We start from the raw sequence: 25938 nt of genomic DNA, 5'->3' as shown, positions 1-25938 counted from the left end.
CTATAAACAAAAACACAGAATATTAGAGCAATCATCTTAACAGTGCTAAGACCTTAACCTGTTTGGAGACAGCACACGCAGGACATTCTGCACAATCAAAATCAAGCAATTCTCCAAAAGAAATGCAAGCAAGGATTAATGAATTTTTCATTTCTCTCACTATTTACAATACCTCTCTTCTGATTATTTAAACTTTGTAAAATTCTAGAAAAGAAATATAGCAACTTCCTAGTAAAGAAAGGAAGACTCTTAGTTCAATAATGAAACAGTAAAAATAGAACAATATTCCTAAGATTATATTTTTGTATGGCAAACTTGATGTTCTAGTTGGTGATGCAAAACAACAACCTTTTATGCTATTGAATGTTTTGTTCATCTCCCAAACCACCTGTTTAAGCATTTACTATGTAACTCCTTCATCTGTACTCATTTGGAGCCTGTGTTCTTTCAGTCTTGACAGTAGTTGACCCATGTACATAGCTAAATTTGAAAAATCCAAAAATGCCAATCAATGGGATAGAAGATTTTGATGTACACTTTTGTACTTTAATGGCAGGCAAAATGAAACAGCGGCAGAATAAAACATATAATTATTTTTTTGTCTCTAAACTCATTCTTCTATACAATCCAACACCCAGACTTTAGGGTTTACTGTCTGAATAAACAATGCAAATTACTGCATACAATGACAAGTATAAAATTAAAAGGGTTTTTTTTTAAGTATTCAATGATGCAAAAATAACTGCTAACAATACTAAGTGAGAGTAGCTAACTGAATTCTTATTCAATCATTTAATATTCTCTGTTCAAGCATCAGCTTGTAACCTACTTTTCAAAAAGTTTTTATAAAACATTTTGGACAGAGAAAAAGTTTAGAAATCCCCAATACAAATAACAGGAAATACTCTTTTGGAGTCTATTTATTAACCTAGTGACAAATTTAAAGACATTAATTGCCATTGCCACTGGTCAGATTTGCACGACACTGCATCACTCAAAAAAAAAAAGTGCTTTAATTACAAGGCTTTCCACAGAAACAAAATCATACACACTAACAAATGCTGACCTTATCAACTAAATGAAACAGAATTGTCCTGTCATAACAACTGGGTTTATTACAGACTCTCTGAAAAGATCCATTATATTCAATAAGCACCAAGAGAGCCTTACTTCAGATGGAGAAAATTTATGAATTTACGTTTGAAATTCTTAAAACAGGAATTATTTCTATCAAAGAAACACCTAACTTTACCTTCAGCTAAATGTTTATCTACTATGTAGTAAAAACCAGAGATGTTTCCACAAAGACTGAGGATATGCCACAGAATAGAGCCAAACGTGAGGTTCGGCGGCAATAAAGAGAGACCGTGAACTTCAGCAGTTACCACGTTAAAAGCCATCAGGAAGAGACACAAGTTTTTTTACTCTTTCCCAAAAACAGGTGGCATTTTTTTTAGTGCAAACTTCACTTTTGCTTAAAAAACGGAGAAAATGAAATGACAATCTGAACAGCTTGAATGGGGGTGGGGAGGGAGCATCCTTTTCTGTCCCATTCTTTGCACTCCTCAGCCTTCCGTTAGTAAATATGCTGGAGTAACAAGGCTGAGATGTAACAAGGCTGAGGTAGCTGAAGATTTTAGTGACTAACAAACTTATTTTAGTACTGTTGCAGTAGCAGAGAAAGAAGAATCAGAAGATGGGCTTCTTACTTGATATGCATTTTGGCTGAAATTGCAAAGTAGTTCCTTCTATGTGACAAATACAACCAGAAGTATTGCACAGACAGAAATAGAAATTTCTTTAAACCACAGAAGATCAGCCCTTGATCCTATAGCTAGTAGCCCCACCCAGGAGAGACAGAAGCTGATTTGTAATGAATTCATGAATCCTTGTCTTTTTACAGATCATCCTCCTTTAAGACTTAATAAACACTGTGGGCTGAGAACTGTATTTTAATAAAATTGTAACAAAGGAACAAAGCAAGATTAAAAAAGAGGGAGAAACAGGAGAAAAGCAGAACAGGCCAACTTTAAATTCTTGCTATCATACTTAAATAGCCCTACCTAGGCAGCAAATAAAGACCTGAAAACTATTTGGAGGGAGAGAAAAAAGAATTGCTTTCTTCCTCATAAAATGTAGAAAAGTCAGGTTGGATATATATATATATGTATATACATACATCCATATATATATACACATACCACACATCAGACCTAAAGCAAAGCAAGCTAAAACACTGTACCATGCACTGACATTTGAAGTGACAGTGTCTCTGACAACTACTTTCTCCAGTAAGCATGAACTGCATGGCACAAGTTTTGGTCCTGTTTTCTGGCCATCTCTACCTTCCAGCAACTTCAATGCAGTATTTGAAACGAAGGATGTCAAAGTTGCAAGGAAAGGGCTGTCAAAGCATCCCAATTCAAGGGTACATCCAACGTGTAACTGTATACACAATGATCCATGTTGCTGAGCAGATGGTCGGCTGTGCTTGGTTCCAGGGGAGCTTTTTCAGGGCATCACTCACAAGTGACTTTACTGCCGGGAATAGCAAAGTGACATAGCAAAGCTGTGGAGGTCCTGGCAGCGTGGTCCGGCCAGACCTGAGCCAGACAAAGTTTCATTCTATGGCCCGTCCAACTGAAAATTGAAATTAGTCTATCTGTTGCATTTACTGACAAGGCTACTGAACATTTAATAGCTCAGGAGAGCAACATGTGCACTGAGGTTATGGAATACAGCCTGCGCTTCAGGTTTCTCTGAAGTTCCACATTACAGAGAAGAGTTTGCCTTGAGAACATTTCTCCCTTTTGACACGTCATTTCTGGGCTCTGTTTTGGTTACAGACTGTTTATCCAAGATTTGCTAATAAGGTGGCAGCAACAGACAAAATTCAAGCCACAGGCCTGATTGTTGCCTTTGTATTGCAGGTATTTCTGTCTGCAAATTGCCATCTCTCCTGATGGATCTCAAACTGTTCTCAGACTACATGACTGAAGGCTCTGGTTGAATAAAGACACTGATGCACCTACATCCACTTACCGAATTAGCTTGCATCAATAACAGATCACATAAGAGAGTCTATGTGCAAGAATTCTTATCAGCTCTGCCGTTTTTATATCATATGCACAACACTGTTAAGAGACAAATATAATTTAAGATTCAAACACCATAATGTGCTTTTTGGTAATGAAATGGACTGACATTTTAGAGCAGTATTTTCACATGAAGTCCCTGACCTTTATGTTACAGTATGCCACTGTAACATTTTCCTTTTTCAAAGCAGGAATGGACTACACTTACCTTGGATACAGCATTTCTTGTAAATAACACGACTTACTCAGTCACTCTCAAAACAACCACAGGTTTTCTATTCTGGTCTGCAAAAACCTATAGACTGAGCAAATACTTGGTTTGAAATCTCTTTCAACTCAGCGCATGGAACAATAAATGAACTCTAACAGGCTTACCGGGCAATAGCTCTGATGAAGTCCAGAGATACAGTACATTTGTATCGTGGTCCATCAAGCTGGTCATTCTGGCCAACCATGGATAACAGCTGCAGTGTCACAAGAGAGGTGATCTATGGACAAGAGACACTAGCAATGTTAGTCATTTTTGTAAACATGAATAGCTGTGGCCAATTTATTTGGGGTTTTTTTTGGTTTGGTTTGGTTTTTTGTTGTAGGTTTTTTGTTTGGTTTTTTTTTTTTTTTTACATTTGGCATAATTCCCATTTCTCTCTGGAAAGTCACTCCTACTTGCACATTGTTCACTTCCACATAGCTCTGCAGCTAGAAAACCCAGGAATGTATAGACATCTTGCCATTACATTTTTAGCGTTAGCAGTGATAGACACAGGTTAAACCCTTCATCCTTCATACCAGAAGTTATCCTGGAGTTTTGATCAGAGGAATAGGAATAATAGGCATGAGTTGAGCATTTTCCAAATCTCTGCCTAACAATCAGGAGAGACTAGGATTTTCTTTCCTTTATCCCTGAAGATCGCCTTTTGAACTTTCTCACTCAAAGCTGGATATTCCTGTGCCAGACCATATCACGTTTTGAGCAGATGGATATATCACTCTACTCCAGATAAAAAGGAATTTGAAGGTTGGAAAGAAAAGGCTGGAAGACTGGATGCTTAAAATGAGCAGGGCCTGAGTTGAGAGAAATTTGCCTACAAACACACATACCGTGTCTTGACAGAACCACTGATTATTTTACTAAAATAGCAGTGTACCAGCATACTTTTCACTTTGCTCCTCCAGTGATGGCTGTGGTACCACTGCCATGCAGTCGTGGGGTGTCACCCCTGAAAACAGCCAGCCCGTTCTGAACTGTAGTGATTCCACTGTCTCCCTATCTCCTCCCAGATATCAGGGAAAGAAAGAGGTAAAAGCAGAAAAGAAACATTTTCCCTGATCTTTGCAATAGGTACCACTGACAATTCAGGGCAATGAGATTACATTCTGTGACAAACTGGTATCTATCTGGCCACAGGTTTCAGTTTCAAAAAATCAGCCAACCATTACCTTAGTTGAGTAATGATAATAGGACAGTAAGGAATTTCTCAAGAATAAATGCATCAGGAAAGAAAGTGTCAGTTCAAATGTTCAAGGAAGCACATTGCTATAAAAAGTATCAGCAAGTTCTTACCAGTATCAATAAAAATAATGCTAACTCAGTAATAACCCCACTCTTCTGCTCAAAGTACACTTGGTTTTCAAATTTGTGACAGCGGTTGTAGGAGGTAGGAATAATATAATAGAAAAATTGACACCTACCTGTGGAGAATAGAAAAAAATGTGGTACTCAAGAATGAGGCAATTTTTTTTAACACCTGCACTTAACTTTCTTTCATATGGCATGAGACAACAATAGTTTGGATGCCAAAATTCTGCAAAGTCTTTGGAGTTTGTTTAAGGAATGCTGGTCTACATATCACACAGTCACAAAGACAAATTCCTTTTAGTTAATTCATATTTATAAATTACATGATTTATCACATTTTAGCATTGACAAAATTTAAGAAAATTCAACTCAGTATACGGCAAATGGCTCGAATTTCAGTTCATGAATCACTTTGCACATATCATTGAAATGGGATAAACCTCAAATTTGTTAGGTTTTATATTCCTAAAATACTCATGAGAGTACATTTTTCTCCATTCTTCATTCAACAAAGTCCATATTCATTATGGAGGACTCTGCTGTAACAATTGCACCCAGGTGCATCAATACTGGCAAATCACTTCTGTACTACACACTTGCAACTGGTCTCCATTCAGAAATCACCAGTGAAGGAATAGCAGGAGGGTTCCTTAAAGTTCCTCATGACCACAGAAAGTCTGCACTGTTTGGAGTCAGACCCATCTCAGTTTTATGTGGGATATAAAAGTGACCTTGCTGCTGCTTACAAATGCTTCAGCAATACTTCAACAAACTGTTTATTTTCTTTACCGACTAGCACCAAATGCTCTGCGAGTAACACGAGGTCAGCAATGGAAAACTCCTCACTAAAGGCTGATTCAAGATTCTGAACTAGCATCAGACTGGACACTCAGTTTCATTAACATTCTTGACTAAAGAAATTAACTCAAAGACTTGATACACAATTTTACAAGATAAACGAAGCTGCTGATCATCAGAGTAACAAACTTACTTAGGAAACTGCAATCTTTTACTTCTTTCACAACACAAAATAAATGTCATCACAGGGAAGAAAGTGCAGAAACAGCAAGTCTTGACCCTGAGACCACTTAAACAACTGTGGAGAGAACTGCCATTTTCAATTCACACAGGCAAGAAAGAGTTTTACCTCCAAAGAGGCTCAGTAGAGACAAAGAGAAAGAATATATACCTAAGGGGAGTAAGTAGGGAGCAGCTTTCCTATAGACAGCTAAATGTTAGAAGCTAAAATAACTAACTTCTTAGTCTTTGGATTAGAATTTAACATGTAGTAGTTACAGATGCCTGGCCTGTACATGGAGAAAGGCAGAGATTTCCTAAGGACAAGGGGGCTGGAGCTTTGTTTGCACAGCTTTTTCAGTGGGTTCAGGGAGAATCAAAACCAGCAAGGGAGTTCAAAAAGCAATGACAATTTTTTCTTGCTTTATACAATATAGCAGGTGAGTTTCTGCCACAGAAATGGACAAGAAACCTATTTTGTGCAATAAATTGATAGAAAAGACCGAATTCTGGTAGATGTGGAATTATTAAGTTTCTCTAATATTCTGTGCTGAACCTAGACCCAATAAATAAAAGATGACTGTCTTCACCAAATGGTTCAGAAGTCTTCTGGGACACAGAAGGTCCAAATCCCTTCTGACACACAAGGCTTGAGCACCTGTACTGAACATCTGACAAATAATGGGTGGGAGCAAAGGAAGGAGGAAGAAAAAGCTATGTACAGTACTAAATCAAAACCAGACCTAACCTGCACTCTAACTGCTTCTGAAGCTGAGCTATTTTGCATAAAATTGCAATCTCCCTGGACTTACCTAGGGCATTCACCTAGAAAAAAAGCAGGATACAGTGGAATGAAGTGGGTTTAAGACAGTGTATCTGCAGCATAATTTTAAAATTCACCAACATTCATGTCCTGTTAACTCATAAGTTCCAGGTGCCACCTATAACTTAAGCTCTGAAAACAATTACTATTTCAAAACTTCAGGTACTGTAAAACTTCAGAGGCAGTATGTTCTTAAATTAAGACACATCAAAAGTTTGAAACACAGATGGAAAAAGTATGAATGCAATGCCAAACTAATTGCACTTCTTAGACAAAAAAATATACCACTGCTTTTGAAATATTTTTAACCTCTCTTTTTTTAATATCATGGGTACAGTGGCTCTATTTCATTATCATAAAAGCTTGAGAAGAAACATCTGGCAAGAACAGACTAAAAACAAGCCAGAAAAACTGTGTGGGTGATATAAGAAAGAATATTTATTGAGGATCTTTTGAACAAAAGAATTTATAGATGGATGAAATAGTCTACAGTTATTTGTAAAACTACCTAAATTGGTGATGACTTAATACTAGCAAAAGTTAAAAATTAAATGTAATTTTCTACAGAAATAACAAGAAAATCTGAAAGAAAACCAAACTTAGTGATAAAGACGTAGAGAAACAGTTTTTACCAGTATATTTAAAAACAAGTGATGATGGAACTCACTTTGAAATGTATTTGTGTGAGAAATCAGCATTTCAGTGTTGCTGAAATCTTGGATCCAAGGTGAGAATAATCATAAAAGCACAGCAGACAATTGTTCCCAGAAGGAAAAAAACACTCAGATTGCTTGAGGAGATTCATTGGTCAAACATGGACATTGAAACCTCTGGAACAAACAAGCAACCCAGAAGCCATCCTTCAAGGCAGCTTTTTTCCTATCAGCCTGGACTAACAGACGGGCCTTGCATCATTCCCCAAGCAGACACAAAGACTGGCTTTGTGAGCACACGGCTGCGTGGAAGTGAGAAGAATTACAGAAGCAAGGGCTGTCTGCTGAGAAAGGCCAGGCTCTTCCCAAGGACACCACAAGAAGCCAGAAAATAATCACTGAGGTGCAAAACATGAGCAGAATTAGAACCCATGATACAGGGAAACACATGGTTAGTTTGGGTAAGCAGTGACAGACTATCTAGGAAAGAGTCTGGACAAAGTGTGGGACAGATCTCAAATCCATAGGCTAAAACTAAACAGAAAATTATAATGACTATTTGGGATGGAGGGGAAGCTGTTTCCTCAGAGATGTGATGGAAATCTCACCAAGTGTACATTTTAAACTGAACTGGAAAAATATTAATGAAAGGAGGAACAATTTTAAACCGGCAGAAATATACTATATTATCTATGTGGTTTTTTTCATCTCCATGGTTTCTAATATTCAATTATCTGTCCCAAGATGTAAAATTAATTCTAACTCCTCAGTCTGGCTTACTGTCACACACAGATTCTGAACGTCAAATGTATCAAAAAACGAACAACTCTGCATATTCAGCACCATCAGACAAGGGTACTACGTTCTTTCCCAGTCACGTGAATGGTGCTTTGCAACACCCATGGCTCTCAAAATCTGTGCACTTGATCAAAACCTACCACTGCCAGCAGTCACATTTGGGCACATGGAAAAACCTCTACTATGCAACAAGGCACTTGGAACACCCCATACCATTTACAAAACACACTTCAGTCAAACCAACTCTCCTGCAATACTCTCCTGCAGTTAAATTCAATGACCCTAGTACAAATTATGTGAGCAAAAAAAAACCTGCTCAAAATTATTTCAATGAAAATTATAGCCAGAGTATGCTCAAATGTCAGCCTTGTTTAAAAAGCTCACACAAAAAAATAACCATAGAACATTACAACTATATGTATTTAAGGCCGCAATTGACCAAAATTGTTTTTATAAAAATTATTGAAAATAAATCAACATTTTTCTGAATGCTTGTACAAAACAATCACGTTTTGAAACTCAATTACGTTTTGTACAAGGCTTTTAATGCATGAAAAAAATACAACAGGAGGGACACTCCTCCAGATTACTTAAACCTGCAGTTAAACATTCATTACAACATGCATCATGAATGTTTGCATTTGATGTCTTTCTTTGTCCCATATTAGTCTGGAGTTTTTATGTTTCTGTCACATAAGTATTATTTCATTATTTTGTGTTGAGCCTCCAGGACCCTGATTTCATTTCACTCAAGGCAAATCTATGTGATTTACAGATTTAGACAAGTGACTCCAATCACTTTTTCAAAGCTTTATTGTATTAGTGATTTAGTCACTTACTAAGACAGCCAAAACTTCCTTTAGTCTCTAGAAGGCAATCCAGAAGAAATGTTTATTTACCCTCAAGTACATGACCTTGAATTTGTTGCCGTTAAACCCATTCAGCTTGTATCATACTCACCACCTAAAAGATTTTTCTGGTGTCTCTTCAGAACAGAAAAGTTTACCAAGGCATATAACACTGAATTTTATTAGAAAATTCTTCTGGTTTTTTACTCTACACATCATTAGAATCCCTCTCACACAATATTTTCTCCATTGTCTAATCACTGTATATCACCTCTGCCTTATTCTACTTGGTCTTACCTCTTACCATTTACACAAAATGATGCTTGACAAGAAACAGTGGCAATTTCACACACTTAATCAAGGGATAAATGTGCATATTTAGCCTTTTTCCTTTTCCTCTCCTCTTTCTGCACTGCTCTACCTTCTCCTGTCTTTCAGACCAGAGAACACCTTTCTGCATACCAGAAGCTGCCTTCTCTCTAAACCATTCCCCTGCAAGTGGCCTCCCTGGTGGCTTTTCTCTTCCATCTCAAGGGAAGCAAACGTATTTTTCTGTTTCAAGAAGACACTTCCAACCCTTGCTCTATTCATATTTTAGAATGATTTCTCTTCAATTAGCAGTCTGTCTTCTAGGGTTTGTTTAGTGACTCTGACTAGCTGCAAATCTTGACTCATCAGTGCAGCTTCCTTTCAACTCTTCTCTGTACTTTCTCATTATCTCTACTCCTCACATACTCTCTTTCCAAAACTGCTATTTAACAAAAAACAAAACCAAAACATACTGTATTTTTTCTAAAATGGGGACAACGAATCAAGATCCAGGAATCATCCCAGGAAACCAAAAAGGCAATCTTAAAAAGCAAATAAGAAATCCAGAAGGAAGTATTCTTCATCCAAAGTTGTAGTTAATCTGTAACACACTTTGCCTCTGAAAAATCAGTGCAGCGGTAGAGAGTTTTGAGGAGTTTAGAAAGCCACTGAGCACATTCATGGAAGCAAATAAAACCATGGGTTGCTGAATGCAAAGAACATCACCTCTGTGGCAAGCATTTATGCCACAGGTAATAGGAAGCTGTAATATACACAGACTATGCCCATCCTCTGCTTTCTGGTCTTACATTTTCCCTGTTCATCTGGTATGACTTAGAAGTAGTCAGACAGTTTTACTGCCTAAGAAGTAAAACAGTGGGTAAGGTCACTTTTGGTCTGACAATGTGCCTGCTGTCATGCATTCATCAAAGACAAGGTGTATCATCTGCATCTTCTACCTCCTATCACTCTGTTTCCCCTTTTAACCTTCTCTTGGGCCTCTGCAAGAGCGCTCTCATTATTAATTACTTTATTCTCCTCATACTTTGCAGTCTTTATAAAAACAAATAACCCCACTTGATGAAAATCCAGCTTCCTCCACCATCTCCTGAAAACCTTACTAATATCTCAAAAGCATTTGTACAGATTAGCCTTGCCCACAAATTGCTACAGTAACATCACTTTTTAAAAGCAGTTCAATAATTTATTCGTTTGGGAACTATTATTAAAGAATCTTGCAAAGTGTTAATGAATTTGCTTTCTCTTCATTATTTTTATTCAATACAGAAATTAAGAAAAAGCTCCTTTTTTTCTCCTCTCAGCACATTTACTTTAGCATTAATCAATTTGCCTAATAGCAAGGAAAATAAAAGGCAGTTCACAACACTCTTTGCCTCGCTCTGCTCATCAACTTTAAAAAGAAGTATAAAAACTCTACCGAGTGATGCATGGATAAATCAGTATTTCTGAGTCAGTTCCCTCACTCTGAGGATCAATTAAAGTACTTCATAAAGGCATGAAAGGCACACTACTAGAAATTTGCTTAATGTGTTTTTTTTTCTGAATGGATCAAATTTTTTTCTGTACCTGAGGATTATTTGGAAATATTTTGAGAATTTTGTTAAGATCCCTGGAAGTGCTGACATGAGGTAATTTTGATACTCAAACCCAAGATTTGAATGCATCCTCAATCTGTTGAAGATGTGCACATCTAATTTACTCCATAACAACCAGGAAACACATAACTCTTAAATAGAAGGACTACAGATACAAATTACAAACAGCTAATTTAAAAGTACTCCTCTTTCTAGCTCATAATTCCAAAATCTGAGAAACCGAAGATGCTAACAGATGGTCAAAGTACCAGCTGGAGAATGATGTTTACAATGAATTTGATGACTTAGGTCAGGTAGCTTCACAAAGTGGACACCAGACAAAGGCTGGCTATTTTTCAAGGCACAGATAACAGCCAACAGAAGCATCCTTCTGCCATACCTTCATTCATTTTTGCATCAGAGGTCTCAGGTTCCAGGCAGGCTTTTTTTACAAGCTAAGGAAAGCAACACAAAGACTGTTTTCCAGAAGCAATCCTTTGTGCAACTGACCAAGCAGATAACTTTAATTCCCCAAATCTAGAAAATTTTGCCTTTTTTCCCCCGCTTCATTTATTACATCTGTCCCACAATGGCCATATTTCTAGATATTGCAAGTCAAGTTCTATTAAGAACAGGAAAATAGTAATGTTAGAAATAGTACCCAGTAACTGTGATACTGATAGGACTTGATATATTTACAGAAGGCTCCTAAATTTTTAATGCTATTTCAGTAAATTATAGAACTGTGTACGCAGAGTTAGCAGCCTTTTACTGCTGTATGAAGAAGTTCTGTTTGTAAATACAGTTTTGCATTAAAAAATAATTCAAGCAATTAGGATTTCAAACCTGTCCTGAGGATAAAATTCAGTCTTTTGTACTTGGCAAGAGCTGAAACTCTTTTAGTGAAACTAAAAGAGATTGCTGAGAATCAGATGTTTGGGAGTATCTCTTAAGTCTAAACTACCTTGCTTTCTTCAAGAAAAGAAAGACATTCAATGTGTCTTAACTACAGTATATTTTTGGATGATTATGATAAGTGTTTAAAGTGTATTGATCCCAATATTATATCAAGAAACAAGATATTAAGAATTCTTTCATTAAAATAACCACTTCAGGAATATTTGACCCAAATACTTCTGAAATACAGATCTCAGGGATTTTAACCACAAGAACAGAAAATGGTAAAATACACTGTAGTCCCAAATGGAAGTCTGCTTTGAAAAATAACAATTTAAAAATACATTGATTTTAAATCTTGAGATTGTTAAAACAGGTCTTTAGAGACACTCCACAGTAGCATGCTGCTTCTCAACTACTCACAGGATGCACTGCAGAATGCTGCAATCAACTCCACATTCACTGTGACTAGATAAACTCTGCAAATTGTAGTGATTCTATAATAGGAATAAATACAAAACCAAAATTAGAAACAACTTGTATCAATTGCTTAAGTGTGTAAGTACAACATACTGGTACAAAATAAAGATCTTCCCTGGCCCAATCTGCTGCCTCTTGAAAGTACCAGCAAAGGATACTTAGGGAAGTGTGTAACAAAATTGTAAGGAAGAAATATTTCCTGACATACTGGATCCTAGTGTTCTTAACTTCAGAGACTTCACTAATTAGGTATAAAATCGTTCACACATAGGGATCTGACCTGTTGAAATATGACATTTCATGCTCCTCTTATATTGTCAAACTGGAGCTAAAATAGATTGCTGATTTTTGATGTTAATGCACTCATCAACACATTGGAGGAGAAATTTATTATAAGGCTGCACATCAAGAGATTAGAAATAACAAAACTGCCTAGCTCTCAGCAATGTATGGCAGTCATACTAGGTTTTATGCCATCCAACAGAGGAAAAGAAAAAACTCCAAACACCTGATTTAGTTTCATATAAGACAGTAATTGGAATTTGATTTGGTAAGGGATGTTGGAGCCTAGATAAACCAAGAGCTACAAAGTTGTTGTACAACAGCAACTGAGAGGAAGAGTTACACTTCTTTTTGGAATTCTTCCCTAACAAAATCAGGACATTTAAGTTTAACATATTCCTGCACCTTTGTTTACAGCTACCCTTAAGGAGAACAGACTAAACACCAAGGATGAATGTAAGTTTCAGTTCCAGGTTGGCCAACTACCACCACACAGCACAAGGACTTGTGAAAGTCACTCTGTGCTGGTAGGAAATGGGTATATCTGGAATCTTCCCTCTCTGAGCTTGCCAGGAAACCAAACAGCCTCATGGAGAATATTCTACTCTTAATCAGTAAATCTATAGCATTTGGTTCCCACCAGAAAGAAGAGAAAGACCAGGATGAAGACTGTCACTCAAGAAGCCCTCTAGATGCTTGAAAACAAATAAAACAAGCCCTATTGTAATAGCGCAAGGCGATGGTTACAATCTACAGTGAGAAGTGTTGTTTTCATTAAAGAATTGTATAAGTTTAGATATGTTGAAATAGAGGCTATAAATTCACAACATCCATTTCTAGAGAAAGCAAAGCTTTCAGCCAACCATGAATTGAAAAGTCATAAAATATTAAAAATCTAGGTTCAATGACCCATTAAATATGTTAGATGCAACTCCACAAGGTATCTATAAATATCCTTATATCCCTTGCATAGATCTACAAAGCGGTCAAAACTACCAGTTTTCCATCTCTTATTCAGTTATACCTGGTTTTATCAGATAAAGAGCATGCAATATCACCATGTAAATCAAAAAACCGTGTTCTTCTAACACAACACTTGTTTTTTTATGCAGTTTCTGTCACCCTTTAATGCAATAGTGAAATTCTACTAGATATGCCATGCAGCACTCAGCTTTTCCAACCTGGAAAAAACCAGTTTCTGACACTCCTGTCTGGCAAGGGTGTTGGGTAAAAAGCCAACCACGGCAACCAATGAATTAATGAACCAGTGTGCTGCCACACCCATCAACAAGGCTGGTCAATTGATTAAAAAGAGGATATTGGGGAAGAGAATAACTGCTAAAGGGAAACATTTCTTAGTAACAGTATGTGGCCAGTTAATATTTCTCCCGCCTTTACAGCATTCAAGGATAATTCTGTCTATTTAGATAGACAGAAACATTCAAAGACACAACCACTCCAGAGAGTCCTAAAAACATCTTGCTATATATACAATGTGTTACTATCTGTGTAGTTAGCAAACATGGACTATACCACTCCTACATAATTGCAAATCATTTATGGGGCAGAATCTAAAATAGTGACACGCTGCACAAGGCAATTTCCATGTCACTCAGGAGTGGAACTGGGACGGCATATGGTGACATCACCTGTGGCTACAGTAACTTCTGGGGCAAAACACTTCAAGGATCTTGGCAAGGGCTTCCCAGAATCAAGGAAACCCAAGAGAGAGCAGAGAGATCCAGCAGGACCTGGCAGCTCTTGTGAGGGAGGCTGACATGGGGAGCCATGTCAGCAGAGCACCTGAGGGAGATTTGAAGAGCTCTGGGGAGCATGAGTGACCAGCAGCACACTGAAAAGGGCGGGCAAACAGGACAGATAGGGTGTGGCACAGCAGGAGATGGCAGGACAGTTTGTACAGCATTTCCTGTAGGCAGATGTGTAGGAGTGCAGCCACCTTCCTGGCTGCTGAGTCTCAGTGGGGACCTCTTGACTCTACAACTGCCAGAAAGGAGTTTGAAGCCATGTGGGGATTGGCCTCTTCTCCCAAGCAGCCAGGCAGAGGACAAGAGGAAACAGCCTCATGTGGCACCAGGGAGAGGTTCAGGTTGGACATCAAGAAGAATTTCTTCATTGCAAAGGTGGTCAGCTATTGGCACAGGCTGGCCAGGGAGGTGTTTGAGTCAGCACCCCTGGAAGTGTTCAAGAAATGACTGCACATGGCACTTAGTGCTATGGTTTAGTTGTCGTGGTGATGTTCAAAGCTTGGATTTGATGAGCTTGGAGGTCTTTCTCAAGTATAATGATTTAATGAAAAGCATAGAAGAACCTCCACAAGGTATCCTATGTTAGTTTCGGTGGAATATAGTGTAGTCAAGGAACAATTTCTCATGTTTCCATGACTAATGAACTTAATTCTTTTTGCAGTTGATAGTTGTGACAGCCACCCTATTTTGTGAATAATCATTGTATCAAGACTTTTCAATAATATTCAGTAATTATAAACCTGGACATTTTGAATATTAAAATTAAATCACTTTAAAATGTCTTAATACCCCAGAAGTACTATACTGATCATCAAACTGAAAAATCCATACAAGAGATCAATAGAAAGGTGTGGAAAAACAGGACAGAATCAAGCAAGCAATTAAGTCTTTTGATCTCAAAGATTAAAAAGTCACCTCATACTAAAATGCCTACTGTAGTGAGAAAATACAGGAGAAAAACAAAACTGAACAAAGAGAAGCCGTTATGATTGGCAAAGACTCTATTAGGTTCTGATGAAAAGCTACTTGTCATTCCAATCAACTTTTATATCCAAACATTTTCCCACCCTTTGCAAGCCCTTCACATAAGCTTTACATAATGGGCAAGTAGCTCCCATGATTATCTTCTGGAATCTCATCAGTAAGCAGAAACAGAAATATTGCTCAAGGATATTTTAAAATGTCCATTGCAGATTCTACATGGTAGTCAGTAAATGTTAAAAAAACACTCTATGAAAGAACCAACTGGTCAGGAAATGGTGCTATCAGTCTGTATTCCTCACTAAGAGAAGTGCAAGCAGCAGACACCAAAATACTCTGTAGGGTATGCTCTGGTTCTAAACACTCACCCTGGGCGCCTGCCCCTCTGCCACTGAAGACTCAGAGCCACTTTTTAAGAAGTTCACAACACATCTTGTCCAAGGTGATGCAGTAATACAGGCAAGATGTCACTGCCACGACCTGGTTATTGCATCAAGACATACAGACCATTCCTCTGCTGCCGGGCAGTCCGCATCTGCCTGATGGCTCAGTTCAATTTTATAACCAGATCTTGCACATCTTGTCCTGCAGAAGCACTACATACTGTTAAAAGCTGACTAATTTTATCTGGAAAGTGCATCAAAACTTCATCATCTCAAGAAAATTTTAAGACACAATTCTGCACTTAAAAATACAGAAAAGGAAAAGGTTCCATACAAAGACTTTTTTGACTCTAAAACTGTTCTCATTTATTTTATAACAGAGAAATTGTGCAATATAAAAGTTACCATGGTAACAACTCACTTTATTGAACAAGAGAGAAAATAATTATCCCAAACCTGCATATCATGCAAGCACATGCAGTAAATTTAGTGCTGCCCTTTTTTCCCCTCACTATTTTTCTTCTTGCAAAGGGAAATAGATTTTGAATTTATACCTTATAGCAAGCCTGGCACCATTTCGCCTGTCCCTCCCACTTCTTTGTATATTTTACACCTCTTGAGTGCATGATGTGAAGGACCCAGTTACTTAGAAAAAGAAAAAGGGATTAATGAATCAGAAATGCTCTTCCCCCTCCTGAGTGAAGTACAGAAGACTCCTATGTAAATGCTTCACGCATTTAAAAAAAATGAAGCCCTAAGGCAAGCACAGCACATGCTTAGTATTCACTCAGTATACTTAAACAGGAACCCTTAGTTTATAGAAAACCAAAAGTTATTCCTCTCCAAACATAAATTAAACATGATTTTATTGTTCTGTCTAATATTTTTTGTGCTATTGTATTTGTAAACATATAAATATATTTTATATACAAGGGACAGCAATATTTTCAGAAGAACTGTGTGGATTTAGCCATACAAATCCAATTAATCTCAATAGAACTTGTATGGCTAAATCCCTGTGCTCAGCTTTGACATTTTAGAAGCAGTGGGGGAGGTTTTTCAAGGAGTGAATATGTATTATACAAAACTTAAGTTTTCTCAGAAATAAAATACCATGTAGATACTTAGAGATATCAACAAACATGTGATTCTGTCAAGAAAATCACATTCTTAAGAAAGCAGGCAAGGATTTCCACAAAACTCTTATTTTACAAAAAATAACAGCATTATCCTGCAGCCTATGAGATAAAGCTAATCACATGTACATATTAGTTGGATAAATTATTCTTATTTTACCTCCAGTTCTGAGCTTTTTACTTCATTTGCAGTGCATCTGTCTCTCTCATATGAAATGTTAAAGAATGAATTTAATCTAGTGTTCACAGTTGGAGGATGCGTTTGGGATGCATAAAATTCATGTTTTTAAAAGATCACTTTAAAGAAATGACTTAGAAGTGCTGTTTAGAATGATGATTTTGTCACCACCTTCCTTACTTTTTTTTTGGTTTATTTACAGTGCTAAACAACTGAGAGAATTTAAGTGTACAAACAAAACTACACTCAACTAATTTCAGCAATAAAGAATATAGCTAATTTTGGCTCTCTCTTAGAAGATATCTTCAGGTACTAGAAACAATTTATGTGTGTACACATTAATGCACACACACAATACAGGCTGTGCAAAATCTTAAGTCACTAAGCTGTCTTCTTCATGGAACTGAAACTCTCCCAATCATCCAAATATAACTTGGTAGAGAATTCTTTCTGAAACATAGGCTGCAATGGTACGTTCTTCATAAATACACACCTATTCCACTAAGTATATTTAATACCTCCCATTGAAGCTCTAACATAAAAGTATAATATATAAAATATAAAAAGATATTAATATAAAAATATTTTATATAAATATATAAAAATGTAATTCCAGTAGCTGTAAAACTTACCATTTCATATAAAGAAGGCTGCTCTTAGGTGCCTTCTCCCTTCCCCTAAAGCCCTCAGCAATCAGTACCATGATTTTCCTAAACCTCATACTACTAAAGATGCATGTTTCCCATACAGCAGTTGAACAGTTAAATCCAAAGAGTCTTAGAACTGCAGAAGTGATAATGTCTCCTTTAACAATAATTTAGATTTTGCATTTGCCTGTAGTTTTTGTACGGAAACCTTTTTTTCCAGTTCAAATATAAATCATACAGATGCAGTGGAGACATTTTTGCTTGTTTTTGTTAAAGAAGAAAAAGTAAGTGACCATTTTGGAATTAGTTGGACATATATTTAACAAGCCACTAAATGATTAGGACAAATTCACCCAACATAAGCCATCATGCTGCTGTTTATTCTTCCTGTATATGAACTGGTTAGCTAATTGCTCACAGGAAGCCTTAGCCCACATGCTAGCTGAAAAGTTTTACTTAAAGCTTGTTGTATTTCAAAATAATAATGATCACTGCAGTACTGTATCCTCAAATCACTTTTTGCCTGAAGTGCATGATGAAGTTACTATTTCATGAAAAACTACAGCTGTTAAAGACAGAAACATTGCTAAATGCTTCTGCTAAACATGGCTAAAGCAACGTTTTTCTGTAATAGTGTGTGCTGAAAGCCTTATGACTGGACTTGAAACAAGTTCATAATATGAACAGCATGTTACAAAAAAATATACATTATCAATTGAGACAGTATCTGACGTAAGATTCTCTGGCCAGAAGCCCTCAGAGCGTTCCTTGAATCTTGTTTTATTAAAAAGCTGTGTATTCAGTGTAGAGGTTCAGTATTTTAAAAATGTTTAGCTTAATTAAACATGTGATAAAATCTTTAATCTTTAATACACTAAAACATGAAATCTCTTCATGAGAAAGACTTCCATTCATAAACCTTTCCCAATGTAAAAAATTTAAACACCCTCTGATCATGTCCCTTACAACCTCAGCTTTTCCATCTCCCTCACAACTCAGAATCACAGAATGGTTGAGGCGGCAGGGATCTCTGGAGGTCATCAGATCCAACCTCCTGCTCAAGCAGGAGCATCTCGAGCAGGCTGCCCAGAACCATCTCCAGACAGCTTTTGAGTAGCTCTGAGGATGGAGATTTTACCACCATTCTGGGCAACCAGCACTCAAATCACCTTTACACTAAGAAAGCATTTCCTGTGTTTCAGTTTGTGCCTATTGCCTTGGAGTAGAGTAGCAGCTCCTTGCTGTGGCTCATTATATCCCCTTATCCTCTACATGCCTCCTGCTCCTCCACTTCTCAGCCTTAGATGCTCCACACCTTGTTCCTGGGTCTTGGTTAGGGCCTAAGGATCATCACACTCAAACATATTGAGCACTTGGGTAGGGCAGCCTTAACAGGGCTCTCCTCAACTACCCCTGCTGCAGACCAAACAATGTTTGGATGTGGAGAAATGTGTAACTCAGAAACAAAACACTGACACATTTATCTTTATGACAAGTGTGTTTCTTAGTGGGTTATTTTTTTACATTTCTCCTGTTTCTTGAGATATAACCCAAGTCCTTCTCCAAAAGAAATTAGAAAATACAGAAAATTGAAACAATATTGAGATTCCCAAGCAACCTCCTCTGACCAAACCATCTTGTTGGTCTTTAATAACAGTAGCTCATTAAAGAAATCATGGATGAAATACAGTCAGTAGCCAAAAATGTGTTCAGGACCACATCTTTCACACATAAACTGTTAAACATTAATTCAGAAACATAATTTCCATTCAATTGACTAACAGAATGATACCTTACTGTAAGAATTTTCAGAGGTTATTTTTCATCATCATTATCTAAGCTCAGGACTCAACTTTTAGTTTCTAAATGCTTATTTTCTTCCAAGTGACAAGACACTCAAACTCCTGCCTGAGTGCAAGCCACATAAAAACTGTGTCCCCCTGCTTTGAGGCTGGCTCATCACCAGCCAGCGCCTGAATTACAGTTCCTATAGAATGCAGCCCATTCAAAACAGCATGATTAATTTAGCTAAAAAAGAAAACCACAAGCAGAGAGAAATGGATTAAATAACAACAAAACCCTACATACATATGGGCTTATCTGAGACTTGCCTTGTTAACATTCCCCTTTTTTCAGCCAGAGGGTGAAGCAGTTGCTGGTACTGCCCAAGTGCAACTGCTGCCTCTGACACTATAACCTGAATCCTTCCCCCCTTCCAATACAACCCAAGGCTGAATTCAGGTATTGTTCCTGCTGTTACAAAGCAACTGAAAGAAAGCTGAGGAAAAGCTTAACTGCATTTAACCCTTTGGGCTCTCTGGAACCAGCCACACGACATCCTCTGTGCTAGGAACCCACACAGAATCCACAGCTCCCGTGCTCCTTGTGGCCATTCAAAACTGCACTTGAGAATGCCACAGATGACACAGCCAAAATATCAAGGAAATGGTGCTACAAAACCAAAGTGTTTCATTTTCTTCAGTGTGATTAGGTTTTACATTCTCCTGTAAAGATCTAATGGGAGGACCAGAAATGTAAAAATTATATTAACAACTGTTCACTTTCTATTTTTCCCTCCAGCAGATAAATGCATTCAGCTTTACAACTGGGTTGTCTGTAAGTGTTGAATCCAATATGGTACTGAACTGATGAGAAGGTTGCTGTGCCCAAAAATACATCATCAATTAATTTATATGACAATTATTCACAATAAATGCACATTGCTATCTGTTTTATGCCCTGAATGGGAAGTAAACATACCAGTATATATATGTAATGTTTATGGGTGTCCAATGTGCCACAGCTGCAACTTGATATTTAGAGCCAACAAAGGAAAACTGGAACAATGAGGGAAAAACAACTCAAAAGCTGATGAAAATGACTGGCAAATACTATTTAACCAAGAGGTTAGACTCACATTTGGAAGAGAAAGATTAATGACTTACACTGGGTCCACTAAATATCTTGCATATCCAAAGATTCCAGTGACATATGAAATTATCACTGAAGTCAGCTACTCAGTAAAGAAGCAGTCCAGATACCAAGATTTATCACACCTGCTTTTTTATCCAAAGTATTTAGTCTGACACCTTAAATTCAACAAAAAATTAAAGAACTTCTGAAAAAGATGGCCTTTTTCAATACAGATGGATACTCAAAGGTTTGCTTGCCTTCTACATTTTAAGACTGAGTTATATATATACATTATTTACTAGGTGTTGTCACTTGATATTACATCCTCTTTCCTTGAACTTCTATTGTAGATAATTACAAAATAACTAAGTCAATACCTGCACATCTTTTCAAGCTGGAAAATATCATTTTACAAATGTCTCCATTTATAAGCAGTGAGCAACCTGAAGATGAAGCTGAACATCCAGTATTTATCCAGAACAGCCTTCATTTGTTTTAACATCATGATAAAACAAATAAACATAAACCAAACAAAGAACAAAACCCTCAACATCAACAACAAAAAACCCTGCAAAAATTAAAAAAACAGGCAAACTTTCATGCCTATTTAAATTCCTGCCTGTTCCTTTTAGAACATATTAGGATTTAACATCAAAACGAACAGCTTTTCTCTTACTACCTAACCTAATCCAGTTAAAAGTATTATGAAGATGACAGTGATTGACAGCTACATGATGACACACTTGACACACATCACATCTGCCAATACTTACTTTTTTTCCTCATTCATGCAGGTTGTAGGGTTTTTATTCCCCGAAAGAATTTAGTATTTATTTGGTCAACATTTCCTAATTCAACGTGCATGAAAAATTATTTAACTAGCTTTTTAACATTTGATTGTAAAATAAGAGTTAATAATTTTTTTAAAAAATTAAACTGCTCTTTGTCAGTACTTTTATTCATATGAAAATGACCTTAAGCAAACCTATCATCTGATGCAATAGATACTCTATATGGATTGCACTTTTATAGGTAACACAGATAAGAGTATTGTTCTGCTCATGAGGCAGAGGGAGTTAAATCATGAAATATTCAGTTTTAATTAAGATTACTGTATCAAAGGCAAGGCTTAATGCAGAATTGAAGTAAAGATCAAGGTTAATGCCTATTCTAAAGCAAATTTACATAAATTATGTTTCAGTAGTATACCATGAATCTTATTTTGTTAATTTATACCATGTGAGACCATAGAAATTAGAGATGGAAAATATCTATTAAGTCATCTTCACTCTCCTCTCACCAATGCAAAGTTCTTTTTCCTTCTTTCAAGTTTATATCTGAATGCTTTGTCTACTGTCATTTGCAATAGCTCAAGCAGTGGGGCATTGCACTAAAATTTCAGGAGAGACTATCACACACTTCAGCATGTCCAAAAGAAGAGTTTTTTTATAGTATTCAAAGCTAAGATTCCCCTCATCTTATTTCATTACTCCTACTTAGACCTTTTTTGAACTCTTCTAAATGAATCCTTTCTTGGCACTTGAAGACTATAAATACCTTCAGACATTTTCATCATCCCCTGGTAGTTATTTAGCCAAATTAGTATAGGGATCATCTCTCTTCATCTGAACATCACCAAGCACATAGATAGCTATAAGTAATAATTACATGTGTTCATTTCCTTTAATCTTTTTTCACAAGTCATTCCCTTCTAGCCTTTAATTTTTGCCAGTCTTCATGCCTACATCTTCTTTTAAGTATTACTGCTTTGCAATTATTTTCCATTCTTGGAACAGCTTTATTTCAGGTCATATCCACTTATGCATGCCAGCTTGCATTTACCACTTTATCTTGACTTTTCACTGATGTGTGTAGGTTTTTGTGTTTGTTTTTTTTTTCCTTTTGTTTGTTTTAATAAAACATCAGACTCAAATCTCTTTTCCGTTCATGTCAAACCATCACAGAAAAAAATGAAATTACCTGCACTAGAGAACAGCATTTCTGCTTATTAAAAATACAATATAAGTGCCTAATAAATTGTTTACATTACTCATTTTTACGTTTAGGTCTTTTTCCAGGTTTTAAGCACCATCTATTTTGGACAATCAGTCTGAAACACCTTTGGGTTTTGGAGTACAGATAATTAACCTTTTTTCTTTACATTTATCTTTTTTAGTATCTGCATAAATAGTTTCATTCACAAGAAAATTACATGAGGACTTCAGGCATTACTTTTTATCTCCTGTCATATTGATGACTCCCTCTCCTGTTTGCTACCTTTCTTCCTCATCACTCCACCACACTGAGCTATCCCCTGTGCCCCAGCACAATGTAAAGTTACAGAAGCTTCACCTGAGCCAGATGGAGACAGCAAATTGGACTAGGGTCTGGCTCATTCTAGGGAATTCCAGATGCTGAGCAGAATTAAAATTTGGGCTGGTTTTGATATGGGAGAGGAGAAGAAGATATTGGTTTGAATGTTAATCTAATCATGGAGAAAAGTAGATTCCTTTACTACTAAGGAGATTCTGTCATGCCAGATCTCCACCTGTACCTTTTCATTTCTCCCAGTCATTAAGAGATGGTCCGGTTCTGGTCACAACTGCATGGAGAACATGTTAAATCAACTGGTCAAATACCATTCCACAGGCTAGTCCCACAAAATGCCTAATTCAAGGTTAAAACCAGCAAGGTCTCAATGATTTGCCTGGGAGGGAAGGAAAGAGGCAAGCTGAGGACATGATGAGCAGCAGACCAGCCTACTGTGCAACAGCTCCAGGCACCGTGTGCTCCCTGCTAGCCATCCTTACCCCTTCACTACTTCTACTGGAAGCCCATCACACCTTATAGCACAAGTTGTTAATTTAAACACAAAGCTTCTCTATGTCAAAAGCTCATTTGTAAGAGCTAAGTACTACGGTGAACAGCAACTCTCTGTCACTATTAACTAAGAGTCAGCCAGCTCAAAACAAAAGGTAGATTTTTCAGGATATAATTAAAAAGCAATACAGAAATTTTGTGCCACTGATGCTGCTATACCTGTTCAGTGAATCAGAACAGATTATTTCAGACTCCCAGTCTTCTAGACTGTCAGTCTAGCATCTTTCACAAGCACTACAGTCACACAAATTATTAAAAAGCTTTTCTCTACACCATCAGTGTCATACATCCATTAGAGGCCATTCCACACTAGAAGATATCTGTTGCAAAAAGTCTTCCTAGGCCATATGCTAGTAATAAATAAAAAAGGCTGGAAAAGATCATTTTATAACAACAATCTTCAGTTTTCTTCTCATGTCTGTGTGGTAATCTCTTGAGTCAATCTGTTTGCTGTCTCTATCTACTACACCAGGGTTTTTTTATGTACACAATTCATTACTTTCGCTTTTGACATTGTCTTTCATGTTTCTTGCCCAGATATCTAGAACATGGAACACCCACCAGTTCATTTTATGTAGGTCACAGATGGTCAACAACATATTCAACACTCTTCAATTATTAAAATAGATCAACCTGGTTCTTCACATTCTCTAGCTATGCCTTTTAAAAAATATCCCATCTACCACATCTCCTATATTCTTTTGAACTCACTACTAACCAGAATCTGAATTTATAACTTTTCAGAAGACATAGATATATTGTCTGTATATTCTGTTTTCCATAGTGGAATGTTTTAGAATGTTCACAGTAGGATGATGAAGCTCCCACAGTTCATTTATATTCTATTTCAGGAAACACTTATGAAAGGTGAGCAGGCAGAAAAAAAAAGTATGTAGAAACATGCACACAGAAAGATATCTCCTAATATTCTATAAGAACTGCTATGGAGACTAGAATCAGGTCCTATTAGAAATGGCAACATAAATAAATTTAATCACATTCAGAAATAACTACTAATTAGAAAACAAAACAACCTAAAAAGAGCTTGAAAGTACAGAATTTTTGAAACTGAGATTTTTGTCTATTTGGGGTTTGGTTTTGTTTTGAATTTTTGTTCATATTTATTTTCTCTTTTTTTTTAAACACCTTTCTCTACATGGGTAACAGCAGGGTAATGAATGTTCATCGGAATGAAGTTAAAGTTGGACCATCACATGTTAGTGAAACACACCTACAGATCAGCATCTGCTCATCTGAACTAGATCTGTCTTCAAATATTTCAATTTTACTTCCAGTTAAACTGTGCCCAAAAATCCACACTGAATCTCAGTAATATTTTTAAATTTTACCTCTGAAAAACTTCCTGAAATTTTAATAACTTATGAGTCTTTCTGGTTTTTTTTTTGGTAGATCTTCTATGACTTGCAGAGGTTATACCAAATCCCTTTTTATTTCATATTTCACAAAACAAAGGTAGAAGATCCTTTCTTGACATATTTGGCATTCTCACATCAAAAAACATCACTTTCAGAGTGTTTTCCACAAAACACTGAGCTAGTCTATAGCTGCTGTAACTGAAATACAGTTCAAAGCTGTATGGTTCAGATTGTAAGTCCAAGGATGCAAAATGACAGGTCATCATCACAGAAATGTGCAAAATAAGTTTTTATCAGAAAGAGACAGAATTTCAGCACCCTGTCTTTAGGAATAAGTCAAAAGCAGTCCAGCAAAAAAGGCATGAGAAGGCCAACACCAGCTTGCCAGCCATGCAATGCAACCCTGAGCATGCTCGTCCCAAGTGCTCACTGCAGAGTGACAGCCAAACTTAATCTGCAGGAGGAATGAGTGGGAAGGTGTACAAACCAACCACTGCCCCCAGTCTGCAAACATTTTGACAAGGAATATGACACCCAAGCAGGGATATTTGATGGTGGCTTTTCTATTTGTTTCACAAGAAACTCAGAATAATTACTGAGAAAACAATTCTTAGTCCTTCAGGATAGAATAGCTTTATGTAGCTGTAATGTAAATGCTTGCACCTGAGGCTGTTTTAATTCCATTTCTAGAGGCTGGAGGAGTCAGTGCATTAGGACAAGGTTCAATAAAACCTAGTACAGATTTTAAACTTTTCGTTAACAGAGTGGGTTTAGATGCTCATGTCTACATCAGGATGCATGTCTTTCTCTCCATTAACTAGAAAAGCACACTAACTACCTCAGGTGTACTTTTACTGTTCAGACACATCCATACGTAGAACCACTCTCACCTAAAATAATCACATTATTTCTAGTATTGTCCACCCCCCTCCATTTAATGTGAGAAATTAAATCATACAGCGGTAAGGACAGAAACTTTTTGCAGCACCTATGCAACTTCCGATATACAGCACCATTTTCAGCCATAATAATCATCATCATCATTATAGCAGCTTTTCCAAGCTTAAGATACAGTAGGATTTGCCTCACCTGGTTTTGTCATTCTCCATATTTAAAATGAACAATATTTGCAACATTCACTAAGAATATAAACTTCCCATAAATGAGATTTACTCACACCGTGCTATCAATTTTCCACATTGCTCTCCCCAAATATTTTCCAGTTTTCATTTCCATAGATGGAGAAGAGAGATTATGTAAATTCCTAACTATTCCTCATCTACCAAGAGGCATTCTTTTGTG

General features: G+C 36.9%; 1 protein-coding gene across 4 annotated transcripts in view; it reads right to left on the bottom strand.

The window, feature by feature from the left end:
- The window catches only part of ORC5 (origin recognition complex subunit 5), a 70440-nt gene that overhangs the window by 8288 nt on the left and 36214 nt on the right, over positions 1–25938 (bottom strand). For 3 of the 4 annotated variants that reach the window (XM_063396910.1, XM_063396911.1, XM_063396913.1), the window contains one exon: positions 3471–3583. In XM_063396910.1, the coding sequence (XP_063252980.1) occupies positions 3471–3583 (113 nt within the window). Of the gene's footprint in view, positions 1–7; positions 2969–3470; positions 3584–25938 lie in introns of those variants that run through there. The other variant, XM_063396914.1, reaches the window with a different exon arrangement.

The sequence above is a fragment of the Prinia subflava genome, chromosome 4, assembly GCF_021018805.1.
Source record: "Prinia subflava isolate CZ2003 ecotype Zambia chromosome 4, Cam_Psub_1.2, whole genome shotgun sequence".
NCBI classification, from domain to species: Eukaryota; Metazoa; Chordata; class Aves; order Passeriformes; family Cisticolidae; genus Prinia; species Prinia subflava.
Note: the sequence above shows the minus strand (reverse complement) of the source record. Positions and strands in the feature narration are given on the sequence as shown.